We start from the raw sequence: 13089 nt of genomic DNA, 5'->3' as shown, positions 1-13089 counted from the left end.
TTAGGAAAAGATAAAAACAAAGTTACCAAATTAATGAATAGGCTTGTGATAGCTGCAGTTTATTTTGTATTACAGAATAAAAATGCGGAACTTTGTAGTAACCATTTTCCCTTCTGTTCAAACGTTTATTTTTAAATTTATATTTCGCTTTGATGGCTAGGGTTTATAAAAATCATATGGTTTAGTAGGTATCTTCATTGTGCCATTCATTTATTTCTTTTATTTTTAAAATCAGTAGGAATTCTGTTTCATTGTGTGACCCCTTATGAGGTTTAGTAATTTTCATTTATTTTGTCTGGAGTGGTGGTTCCTAAACTGTGCATTGGAGGATCTCCCAAGAATTCCAAAGTCTACCCAGACTGATAAAATTGATATCTGTGGTGGTAGACTGCTGGCTTTGGTCATTTTTAACAGTCTCCAAGTAATGGCAGTTTATAGCTAAAATTGGAATTCTTGGTGTAGGGTTTAGCTTATACTGTGGAATAGAGCAGGACTTACTGTCCTTGCCCTTATTTAATACCAACTCACAGTATTAGTAGTTGTAAAGCAAGTATTTGTGTAAGACTACAATGATGATTTTACATTCATATAGAAATGTTTGAAGGTGCTTTGTTGCCATCCTCTGTTGTGGGTTGGGTATAGTTGATAACCGTCTGGCTTCTGTTCTGATGTTACAGGCAGATTATGTGGTTTAAAAGAGTTTAGTATAATAGTTAAGCTGGGTGATTCAATAGCTTTGGACTATGTACTCTAGACTTTATTCTTGCTCATGTACCTCTTGCATCTTTACTGTTGGTCAGATTTACTGCATGGCTTTAATGGATTGAAATTGGGGCAAGAGTTCATTAATTGACACATGGTGGCTGTGTTTAGTGTGACAAAGTGGAAACAAAGGGTTTCAATCTAAGATGTGATAGATTCTGCTCCTGCCTCAACAAGTCACCATGCTTTCAGCTTAGAGAGGTGGATCCCCTTCTGGTCCTGATTTTTAGTGTTATTAGCTATAAAATGGTAAATATTATTGAAGTTTTGTGAGAATAAAGGTGAAGTATTGCATGCAAGGTATGCTCTGTCAAACGTAAAGCAGTATAAAGGTTTAAAATGCTATACGTGCCATCATTGTCATCATTATTACCAAGTGCAAAGTGAAAACAAGAGATAGTAGTCTTGGACTTGTTTACACCGAGCAAGCAGCATTTCTTCCTGATCCCAGTGTCACTATGTGTCATTTTAAATGATGGCAACCTGTGTTGTTGATAGACATAATGTGTCTCAACCTGATTATGGTCTGAGAATGCTTAGTAATTTTTACTTACCTTGACAGGGTAGAATTAATTTGTTGCAAAGTCTGTTTTCTCTGCCTTTCATCCTGATTCTAATTAGTTGTGTTTCCCTGCCCCTTTTCCTTTGTGGGATATTCAGAATGCTTGTTAGTAATGGGCTGGGGAGTCTGCTCAGCATTTCCAATGGCTTTAGGGGCACATGCAGAATATGCCTGAAATGGTTTGAATTAAATGTGAATTTGAAGAGATGCTCTGAGACCTCATAGGAAAGTTTTTCTAAAACTTTTTCTTGTCCCAGAATAACAAATAAGATGCTAGGTAAGTGACAAGTGATTGGGGGCACTTATCAGAAGACAGTGTCTTTCATAGTGTTCTCCTGCTTTTGGAGAAACTTTACACTGGAATACTCTTCTGAGAGTACTGGTGAGAACTGAGAATTGAAAGGGACACAGGATCCAAACAAAGGAGCCCTCTGCCCCCAGCTTTCCTGTAAGAAGTTTACAATTCTTCTTCCTGTTCTTAAACCCTGGGACAAATGGCTAACAGGAGTTCACTAACATATCAAAACATATAAAAGTAGTTGCTGGCCTGACTGCCAAATCCTCCCTGCATTCCTCAGTCTCTAAGCATCTTAGGGCCCTCCTGACTATGATGTCATACTTTGTCTGCTATCCTGAGCTTCCCTAGCCCACCACCTGGGCTGTCTTTAACTCAGCTGCTGTTCCCTATATAATCCAGCCAGTTTCGTTACTGGCTCTTTTTCATCTACACTTTTGGCCAGTCTCTTATCCCAAGCTACCATGCTTGGTCTGAGGCTCCTTTCTTGCTCTCTCCCACCCTCTTCCCTCACATGGTCCAGCTTAGTCTGGTCACGTTCATTCTGGACTCACAGATAGATGTCCCTGCTTCTGGCTATACGCTCCCTTTTATCCACAGTGAACGTCTCCATGGAGCAGTCATGCCTTTTCTATTTCTTTTTTCTATCCAATAAGGTGTTAAATGTAGTTTAATCAGGAAAGTAAGGCATTCATTTATTTATTGTGAGGCTTTTTAGAATAAATAATAATTTGGTTTTGTGCCTCAGAACCCCTGGATCAGAGTTCTGCTTGCAGAATTTTATGTTAAGGAAGATTTTTCAACTATTCTGTGTTTAGGAGCACCTGCATCTATGTTTATATGAATATAGCTATTTAGCCCAGCAAGATTTGTGTTAGTAAGACATTTGCAATGAATTAGAGATAGGAATTTATTTCATTTGTCATGTACTCATTGTGAACTGGTATGATAGCACAACCCATTCATAGATTTCATTATGTGCTAATGTTCCTATGTTATTACAAAATGAAAAAAATGCTTAAGAATATCTGATGAAGTTCTTTTGAATTTTTGTCTTTCAAGTTCTGTTGATTAAACATTTATTACTTTTAGAATGTGAAAGAAAAATAAAGCTTAAGAAAACAATATCACCCCCTTCCTCATAAAAGCAAGTTAGGCACCTAGTTAACCTTTAAAGATCTCATATAATAGAAGGTTCCTGAATTTCATCTCTCAGTTAATGTCATTCTGTGAAGTCTGGCCTGATGGAATGTCTTAGGAGACCCAGTTGACCCTACTTCGAGAGAGAAAAAAGAAGAAAACTTTTGCTTTAATGAAATATGGGAGTTATCTGCGGCAGAATACATGATGATAAAGGTACAAAAAAAGAAACAAAAACTTAGAAGGAGTGCTGTCCAAACAAAGTTTAAGAATAGCTTAAGAAGACTTTGGTTTGTGTGGTAGTAATGTGGTGAGATCTTTGATGAAACTCCATTTCCCTTTTGGTCTCTTTGTAAAGAAGAAGTCACAGATGGCCTTTTATTTGCCCATATTTTATCTTGCAGGCCCTCCTTCCTTTATTCACTTATCAATAACTTCATGTTATTTGCTTTATTCTGTAAATTCCATTATCTCTCAGGCAGTCTATTGCATTAAGCCCTGAGTACCCAATATCACCTCATTTACTTGAGGTGTGCTTGACCTCAGCCCTTCCTCTCTCTTTGTTAATGCACCAATGAGCTCTGATAACTCTCTGGAGCATTATCATTTGGCTGTTAGCTCAACTAATAACAACCCTTCATTTGAGCTGATGAAGGTTTATTAAATAAAAACATGCAATAACCCTGGAAGTAATGAAAGGAGAGTGGAGCTAGACAGCTTCCTTTTGTAATGGTGAGAGCATGCTGAGTCTGCATAGTAGATATTGGGCTTCTGGAGGGAGATGGCCCTGAATAGGTCAGATCAATGCTATGTTATCAGACTGGTTTAAGAATGGCAGTTTTGATTGTCTGACCTGACCACTGTTGCTTAGCATACAGGCTGAGGACTTGGTGGAGAAAGGATGTTCTTGCTCCAGGCACTTGGCCTTGCTCTGTGGTGCAGCTATCTTGTCTTGAGTAGCAGACTGTCGATAGCCCTGAGGCCTTCAGACATTGGCAGACCAAAAAAATTGCTTTCTCTAGGGAAGTTAGCATCAGAGATTGCTTTTTCCATAGACTCCAAAACCTCCCCGGAACCTTATTATTGCTTTGAGCCTTTTATTCTCCTTAAATACCCCCACATTCTTTTTTTCCTTCTGCCTGACATTTTCTTCATGGAGGAAGTAGCTCTTGTAGCCACAAGAGCTGTCATGCTGTAGACAAAGGTTGAGTGAGTGATAGCACTGAGTTTAAATCAGCAACTGGGCTTTACTTTTTATACTTCATTTCTCTTATGGCGTTATAGTCTATTAGTATAAATATTCCCAATTCATCGGATACAATTAAATACAGAGAGTTGTGTGTGTGTGTGTGCGTGTGTGTGTGCCTGCGCCTGTGTCTGTGTCTGTGTTTAGCTAAGTGGGACTTGATTAAAGAAAGGTTTTAGTGCAGACTTCAGGAAGAGGATGCTCCTCAGAGTTATATAAAGGACACAGTATTTTATAGTAGTGATAGGATGTCCCAGATACACCAAAGCTTTCAGACTTGCTCCTGAAATTGTTAGGTTTATGAGAATAGAATAATAACAGATAGAATGACTTTCTGAACAAATGTAATTCCTCAGGAGTGAATGGAATTATTTATTCCTGACCACACATGCTTTTGCATATCACAAGTGTACTCAAGGAGGCCAAAGACTAGACATTTTCAAGGTTATAGAAATTGTTTCAAAACTATTATCTTTGACCACAAGGATCACTAACCAGGGAAGTGTCAGCTCATGTCTGTAAACAGGCAGTAGCTGGACAGGTGGCTAGACAAAAGGATCTTTTTTTGTGTAAAGTTGATGTGTTCCTGTGCAGTACTGATTTTCAGTGAGTCTTTATAGTCTTTTTTTCAATCTTAGTCCCACATGAGTGGGGACTCCTCCATTTTGGTCTCTATGCTCTGTTAGAATCTGGTGTAAATGACTTAATTGTAGGAGAAACTTCTTTTTAAAAATTTTATCAAAAGTAGTTAGCACTGACAAGGACTCCTATTTCCTGAAACTGCTTCTTCCCTGATGGGGAAATCCTGTGTATATGTCAATAAAGCACTGTTGGCCAATAGGGAAGCAAGATATGTGGGACTAGGAGTCCAGGAAGACTCTGGGTAGGAGAAACACAGGGAGTCACGATGTAGCCCACCAGAGAAGTAAGATGTCTGGAACTTTTCTCCGGTAAGAGAAATACTTAGATTAACAATTATGGGATAAATACTTAAGTCAGAGCTAGCCAGTAAGAAACAAGCAAGGTCAACTGTTTCATAATTAATACTGCATCTTGTGTGTTATTTGGGGATTACAATGCGGCAGAGCAGGGGAAAAACCAAAGCTGCGGGCAAGGAAAAGGCTTCTCTCTACACTTCCCCATTGTGGATGAGCTAGTCACTTCAGATTTTTGAAGTCTAGCTCACACCAGTGGAATGATATACAGTCTCCATTTAGGGATAATAGATAGAAGTCTTCTTGGCCCTTGGTGTGCTTGATAGACTGGTTTGGGTTCTAGTATACCTCTTTTTCAAAAACAATTGCTTTTTCATGTTTCTCTTGTTTTGCTTGTGTGTTTCTTTGTGGAACAGAAAGATTTTTCTTTGTTTCTACCAAAATAAAGTCTGGCAATTTTCACAGGTTGAAACAAGCTAATAGTTGATCATTATGATTTGTGAAAGCAACAATGTCTGAAACAGTTGTCTTTAAAGCTTTGTTCATTTGCTTTTCTTAGTTCCTGTCTCATTGATATGCTATGCCACTTTTACTGTAAAGCACTCTCAGAGCTGTAAAGTGCATTCAGAGTCCTTCCAGCTAACTTTTGATTGGTTCCTTGCCATGAGGAGGGTCTCTGACCTCCTAGTGACGAGTGCAAGCCCAGCAAGGTCAGACACATGCTGAGTCAGAGGCTTACATGTCTTTTTTTGTAGCTTGTCATGGCTGCTAAAGCAGGGGCCTAGTCCCTTCAGTGGTGTTTTGGGGAATTCTAGGAGTTTATTTAAGATCACTTGATTATGAATATACAAGATCGGTTCTGTGAAGTGATGCTTAAGCATTTGGTAATTATCTACATTCTGAATGTTGTCTGTCTAATTTTATAATTTTAATATGTATTTGTGACATTATTCAGTGTTTACTGCTATATTTATGAACCTGATTTTGATAATTCTAACCTCCTGAAACCAGTTTGTCTTTGTGTCTTCTAGTATAGCAGTATCTTAAATCCCTGTTACTGTTTCATTGATACGTTATTTGATAAGTGATCCAAGTCAACCCACTCCCTCAGTGACCCATATCCTTAAGATCACCAGCCTGTGACACACTCTTGGGAGGTAGAAACATCAGGAGGTGGGACTTGATAGAATTATATTAGATCATGAGGCGACATACTCTGGAAGGTAGCATTGGCTTCTTGACGTTGTGAGGTGAGCAGGTGACGTCTTTCATGTGAACCCACCATGTGTATGGAGCAATAGGATTTGGTCAAGGACTGAAACCTCTGACACCATGAGCCAAAATAAAAATTGGCTTCTTGCATGCTACTTATCTCAGTTGTTTTGTCCCTGTGATGGGAAAATGGACTGACTTACCAAGTGAACTAATCTGTAAAAATGACCATTTTCTATATATATATATTAATAAGCTTGCTTGACTCCTGAAATTTTAACTTTGTAAATAATTTTGACATCTCTAAAATAAAACAATTATGTTTTCTTATAAAAATAAGAGACTATTTTATTGTTCTGTTGCTGTGATGAAACACCATGACCAAGGGTAATATAATAAAAGGAAACTTTAATTGGGGGTGTGCTTGCAGTTTCAGAGTTCATGATTATCATGACAGGTGGGACACAGGCTAGCATTGTGCTGGAGCAGTAGCTGAGAGCTCACATCTGATACTCAAGTTGCAGGCAGAGAGAGAAAGACTGAGTTTGGTGTGGGCTTTTGAAACCTCAAAGCCCTAATCCCATTTAATGGACCTCCTCCAACACGGCCACACTTCCTAGTCCTTCCCACTAGTTCCACTAACTGGGAACCAGGCATTTAGACATATGAGCCTATGGGCCATTCTCATTCAAAACATCACATTCTACTCCCTGGCCCCCATGGGCTTGTCGTCTTATAATGCAAAATACATTCACTTACATTTCAAAAGTCTCCATGGTCTTTCACTGTTTAAAAAGTTCAAAGTTTCTTCTGAGACTTAAAGCAATTTCATGGGGGAAAAAGCAATTTGTATACTTCCAGCATGCAATGGCACCTAATGTATGTTACCATTCCAAAAAAGGAGAAAAGATTGGACAAAAACAAGACTGAAATCCAGCAAGACAAACTCCAGATTCTTAGGAGGTTCCTCTAAACTTCCACTCCCTGTTGCTTTATTGATGGTAACACTTTTTTCTCTGTCTTGGACTAATTCCACTTCTTGTGTACAGCTGTCCTTGGCAGCTATCTTACTGCAGCTCTGTCATCTCAACAACTTGAGGTCTCCAATGCAACCTAGGTTTCACTTTTCATTTACACAGGTTTCGGGATTAGCTGGTCTTGCCCTGAGGGTATCACTCTCTTTATTTCATTGAGCATCATACTTTTCTTTAAACTTCTTGTATCCTTGAGCACAAGATTTGGCTCCACCATTATACTTCTTGGTGCTCATTTTCTCCTCAAATTATACGTTTTGTATTTCTCTTTGTCCTGTTTGTGCATTTTCATTTTTATAAAAGTCATTACTAGTAACCCTTTGACACAGTCAATACTAGGCTGCTTTGAAATTTCCTCTGCCAAAGCCATTAATCTAAAACTCTCCAGTTTAGCTTCCAGCAGATTTTTAGGACAAAGGCAAAAAGCAGTCTTTGCCAAAGTAGCTCTAATATTTTTCTCTGAAACCTCTTGTGCTGGGCCTCCATAGTCTACATTGCTCTCAGCAGTTCTATCTTCTTCATTAAGCCCTGCTTAAAGCATCCAGCTGCTTTCCCTATCGAAAGCCCCCAAACTTCCATATTCCAACAAATAGCAGCATGGTCAGATCTGTCCCAGCAATACCCCAGAATAACAGGGAGCATGGCAGCACGCAGTCAGGCATGACATTGCAGACATCTTACATCTGATCCACAAGTTGCAGGCAGAGAATGAGTGAGATTGAGCCTGGTGTGAACTTTTGAAACCTCAAAGCCCACCTCCAGTAATGTACCTCTTCCAACAGAGCCGCACCTACTGATCCTTCCTAAGCAGTTTCACTAGCTAGAGACCAAGCGTTCAAACATATGAGCCTGTGGGGACATTCTCATTCAAGTCACTACAGAGGCTCTCTATTGTCTTTTATGTTGAGGTTTTTAAAGTGTGAAGTTCTATGATTACCCTTGATATTGTGTCTAACATTATATTTGGTTTCAATGAAACAGTCAGAAAGCTTGTTTTAATTACTACAATGGTGTGCTGAAGAACACTTGCTCAAATTCTGAGTGTTCTCTACCCTTTGCATAAGTAGGTACTGCTAAAGATAATTTCTGTGAACACTGTTTGCCAGGAATAGTATTGGTTCTACCTAAAGTTTAAAATTGTGTTGATTGAGTGTCTTTGGAAGGTGTCATTGTTAATGTAATTTTGTATTTGGAATATGAATTAAATCCTTTCTTACCAATTCCTACAAGCAAGTCAAGTGTGGATGTGCAGTGGGTAGTTTTTAAGCTTAAATATTTTGGCTGGATTTAATTACCTTAAGGGATAAGGCTATATGATGGGCCAGTGGTTTACCAAATTATTTTTTATTTTCTGGATATAGATGTCACTGAAGGTTAATGCATCCTCTTTACTTCACTAGAGACTTGAGCTAAAATCCATTTTAGGGCATGAGTATAAATGAATTTGTTGTTGTTTTTCCTCCTTGGGGACACTTTGGTCATTTTTCGAGTCTGTCTTTCCATTTGGAATTACTGGCAGCTTGCACAGGGCCCAGGGGCTGTCATAGCAGGGGCAGTTGCAAGTCAGTGTGAAAATGAACGGGCAGGCTTCAGAGGGCAGAGCTGGCCCAGGGCTTGTCCATCTTCCACTCCTTGATTCTTTCCTGCTTTAACTTAAGCAAACTTACTTGCTCCTGATGTTAGATTCTAGCACATCACAGAACAAGTGATGTGTTTATGGGCGTGCCATTGCACTTTATTATTTTTGAGTCATTTTGGGCTGGTTTGTATTTGACAGCCACAGAGCTTTCAGTATTCATTGTCTACAAACTCCCAGATGACTTCTTAGCCCATTCCATGACTTTTATTAACTATTTCTTTTCCATGAATGATGTAGGTTTTAGGGTCCTATTTGTATCCATAATCAGGTTTAATGATGTCACCCAGTTGTAAATGGTACTATTGCCTTTAGCTATATCTAACTGAAATATTGAGAAGCATAACCCAAGTTGGGAGTAGCCGTAGACCTTAGTTCTACCACATATGCTCCTCCCAGACTCGCAGTTATCACTTCAATTTTCAAAGTCAGTTACTTTTGATTCCCTGTCTTTCAGCTTCTCTGTCTATTGTTGGCATTCCTGTATGATTTGGTTCATTCAGTTCTTCTTGTCTTTAAAATCCCTTAAGCTGCCAGGCATTGGTGGTGCATACCTTTAATTTAATTCTAGTCCTTGGGAGGCAGAGACAGGTGGATCTCTGTGAGTTCGAGGCCAGCCTGGTCTCCAGAGTGAGTTTCAAGACAGCCTCCAAAGCTACACAGAGAAACCCTGTCTCAAAAAAAATCCCAAAAAACCAAAAATCTCTTAAGCCATCTTAGGAGCATTTCCTTTGTAGTTTATCTTCAGTTCTCCATTGCAGTCCCCTCTAGTTAATCAGATTGGATCAGGCTATCAAGAGTTCATGATTGCTACTTCCCACCTGTAGTAAGCATGCATCTATCTCCATTGCGTGTGGATATGAGAAAAATGACAGCTTTGCTCTTTATAGATACATATGTCACCTTAGCCAACAGAGCTCTGTCTGGCTCATGATCACCATGAGAATAAGCTAATACACTTTTCATGCATTGTGCCTTGACTTAGTCTTTAAGAGTGAGTTTTATTAAAAGTTGATTCAAACCAGTGTGGTTGTTCAGTGCTAGCTAGCCTGAGGCAAGAGGATTGTGAGTTTCAAGTCGCCTAGGGTCACATAGTGAGACCCTGTCTCAAAACAAACAGCCTGAACTAAAGACACTCCCCTCATAAGAAGTTGATTTCAGCAATCAGCAGTTGAGATTCTAGTGAAAATATTTATTGATATAGTTATTTTACATGTGTTCTTGGACAAGCAATGTGTATAGGAATAAATAGTACCTAGAGCTTACATGCCTTTTGTGTATTCTTTTGTCAGGATTTCCTTTTATTTTTCTCTTTTGTTCTATTTATCTTAACAAAACCTTAAGGGCTGTACTAGGTTAATCCACATGATACTGCCGAGTCTGATATTGCACACACAGTTCTCAGTGGCTCTTATTTTTTCTTACTTGTAGTATGGCAAGACTCTTCAGCTCTACTTACCTGGTTTCCTTTCCCCTTTCAGGTGTCAGCAGTAGAGTCTTTGGAGGGCCCATTGCTCCAAGTGGAAGGTCTCAGTGACCTCAGGCTGGAACTTCACAGCAAGAAGATGAACCTGCACTTGGTTCTCATAGAGGAACTGCACCGACACCTGTACATCAAATCCACTAGCCGAGTTGTGCAGCGTAACAAAGAAAAAGGGAAGATGAGGTTGGTTAAGGAGCCCCTCTACTGTAGTGCCTTGTGTTAGTGACATTATTTGAAGAATATTGTGATTTATTTTCCTATCCTGTATTGTACTGTCTCTGAACTTGTAAATAATAGCAAATATGCTATATTCAGAGAGGCTAACATCAAAGTTTGTTCATTCATTCATTGTATGTTTGTTGTGGTCCTCTTCTGAAAGGGTAAGAAGTATCTCCTGTGCACCTGCTATGTATGGATCAGAGACACTCTCGTGCTCTTAGAAGGAAGTCAGAAAGAACTACTTAAATTGAACAGTGAGGTCAGCAATGATAAAAATACAGAGATATAGGAACTTAAGTGTCAAGATTTGCTAGGGTCTCCTCAGCTTTAACAAATTCATTCTGAAAAGCTCAAGAAAAGCTTAAAGAAGACATTTTTTTGATTCCTTGACTTTTTGTAGCACAACTCTATGTTTAACAGTCTAGATAGATGCATAAAAGCCATTAAGTTAGTATAGACCTGGTGTAGTGTAAGGCTAGATCTTAAGATCATTGGAGCTATATAGTAGCTACATATAATGGGTGTCCTGGCATTTCTAGAAGGAGCTTTTCAGAAGTTCTTTCAAGCATTACCTGCTGAAATACATACACTTATGCTTTTTCATCCATCCGTGTACAAGGAGAACACTGGAATAATGCATGCTGGGAATGAAATCTTTAAAGTCTTGTGCTGTTTGAGCAACAACAATGACATTATTATGTGTGACGCTTCCATATAGCCATTGACTCAGACTTGAAAGAGAAATTTTACTTCTCTTTATCAGATGGGTACTTGACAAACTACTAAGCCCACAAATTGAAATAATGAATAAGTACTCCAGAATTACTTCAAGGCTAGTGTGAATAGGGTAACTGCCAGTTACCCTTTTAGTAGTGAATCGTGCTGGGGTTAGTGTGAGCAAGAGAGCTTCTTTCCAGTGTGTGGTTCTGGGTAAATAATAAAACAGAATCATTATGAATCTTGTGTAAATGGTTTGGAAGAATGAGCATTGTTTTCCTAACTCAGGGGAAGGACATTTATTTAAATAAAGCAAGAAAAAACCTGGAGAATTCAGGTTGAGATTTCTCAATAGATATGTGAAGCATGCACAATTATTTAGATATTGTGTTGGTTAATTTGATCATCAACTTGATTAGATTACCAAATGAATAGAATATTATTGAGATATACCTTTGAGTATATCTGTGATATCATTTCCTGAGAAGTTGAATGTATTAGAAAGATTCATCCTGGTGGCATCTTATGGGCTGAGATTGATTTGAATAAAAGGGGAGATGGGGAAAGACAGCTGAACATATGTTAAAGTGAGATGTGAAGAGTCCTAGTCACATGCTTTCCCACTATGGAGCCATCTGCTACCATGGTTCCCCACCTTGCCCATGTATCCCCCTATTCTGAAGGACTGTATCTCTATAAGCCATGAGCAACAAGAAACTCGTTTTCCTTTAGTTTGCTGGCTTTTGTTTGGTCATGTTTTTGGACCAGTAATGTATGTTCAAAACAACCCCCCCACCCCCACTCTTTTAAGTGGGATGAATGCAACACAATTCTTCACAGACCTTGCATATACTACTCTTGATTTGGGCCTTTGCTTTTGTGCGTCATTAAATGCCACTGTCAGAGTCTTGAAACATATTTGTATTGAGTATGTTCACTCTTTCCTCTACAGCTGCCTTATTGTACTTTGTTCCTGGAGAATGAGGAGGGCAGATATAAGGAACTCACCCAAAACTTATCCAGCCTGGCTCAGAGTCACCAAAATATTTGCTTATCAATGAACATTTCTGAGCTTTATGGTTGTATGTAGCAAGCATGCAACAGCTTCTGTGAAACAGTGTGCTGCATGAACAGAATAGAGACTCTAAACAGGACAGAACAAAAACATGAAGTGATAGGAAACAAAGAAGTAAGCAAGGAAATTCAAGTCTTGATTTAAAATCTTAGCAGGAGAGCCTGGGCATGGCGGTGTATACCTTTAACTCCAGCACTTGGGAGGCAGAGGCAGGTAGATCTCTGTAAGTGTCTTTGTACTCTTTGTGGGCCTGCCACTCAGCTCCCAAATAAATCCACGGACACCTATTCATACTTATGAATGCCCTGCCTTAGTTTGACTTGTTTCTAGGCAGCTTCTCTAACTTAAATTATCTTGTTTTTGGTCTTTTTCTTTATTCTATATCTTTCTTTCCTTCTTATTCTGTGGCTGGATGGGTGGCTGGTACATGGAGTCCTCCTCTCCTCCTTTTCTCGATCTTCCATCTTCTCCAGATTTCTTTTCCTGTTTATTATCTCTGCTTGGTAGTCCCATCTATCCTTTCTCCTGCCTAGGTATTGGTCATTCAAGTCTGTATTAGACTAATCAGGTGTTTCAGACAAGCAAAGTAATACAGCTTTATATAGTTAAACAAATGCAACATAAACGATTGCAACACCATCTTTGCATCATTAAACAAATATTCCATAGCATAAATACATATAACACATCTTAAACTAATATTTCACAGCAGATCTCTGTGAGTTTGATGCCAGCTTGGTCTACAGAGTGAGTTTCAGGACAGCTAGAGCTAC

General features: G+C 39.0%; 1 protein-coding gene across 4 annotated transcripts in view; it reads left to right on the top strand.

Moving 5' to 3' along the window:
- Exoc4 (exocyst complex component 4) overlaps positions 1 to 13089 on the top strand; it is a 695598-nt gene that overhangs the window by 39655 nt on the left and 642854 nt on the right. For all 4 annotated transcript variants that reach the window (XM_040728511.1, XM_040728513.1, XM_040728515.1 and 1 more), the window contains exon 4: positions 10304 to 10488. In XM_040728511.1, the coding sequence (XP_040584445.1) occupies positions 10304 to 10488 (185 nt within the window). The remainder of the gene's footprint in view (positions 1 to 10303; positions 10489 to 13089) is intronic.

The sequence above is a fragment of the Mesocricetus auratus genome, unplaced genomic scaffold (genome assembly GCF_017639785.1).
Source record: "Mesocricetus auratus isolate SY011 unplaced genomic scaffold, BCM_Maur_2.0 Super-Scaffold_100019, whole genome shotgun sequence".
In the NCBI taxonomy this organism is placed as follows: Eukaryota; Metazoa; Chordata; class Mammalia; order Rodentia; family Cricetidae; genus Mesocricetus; species Mesocricetus auratus.
This window is presented reverse-complemented; position numbering and strand designations above follow the sequence as displayed.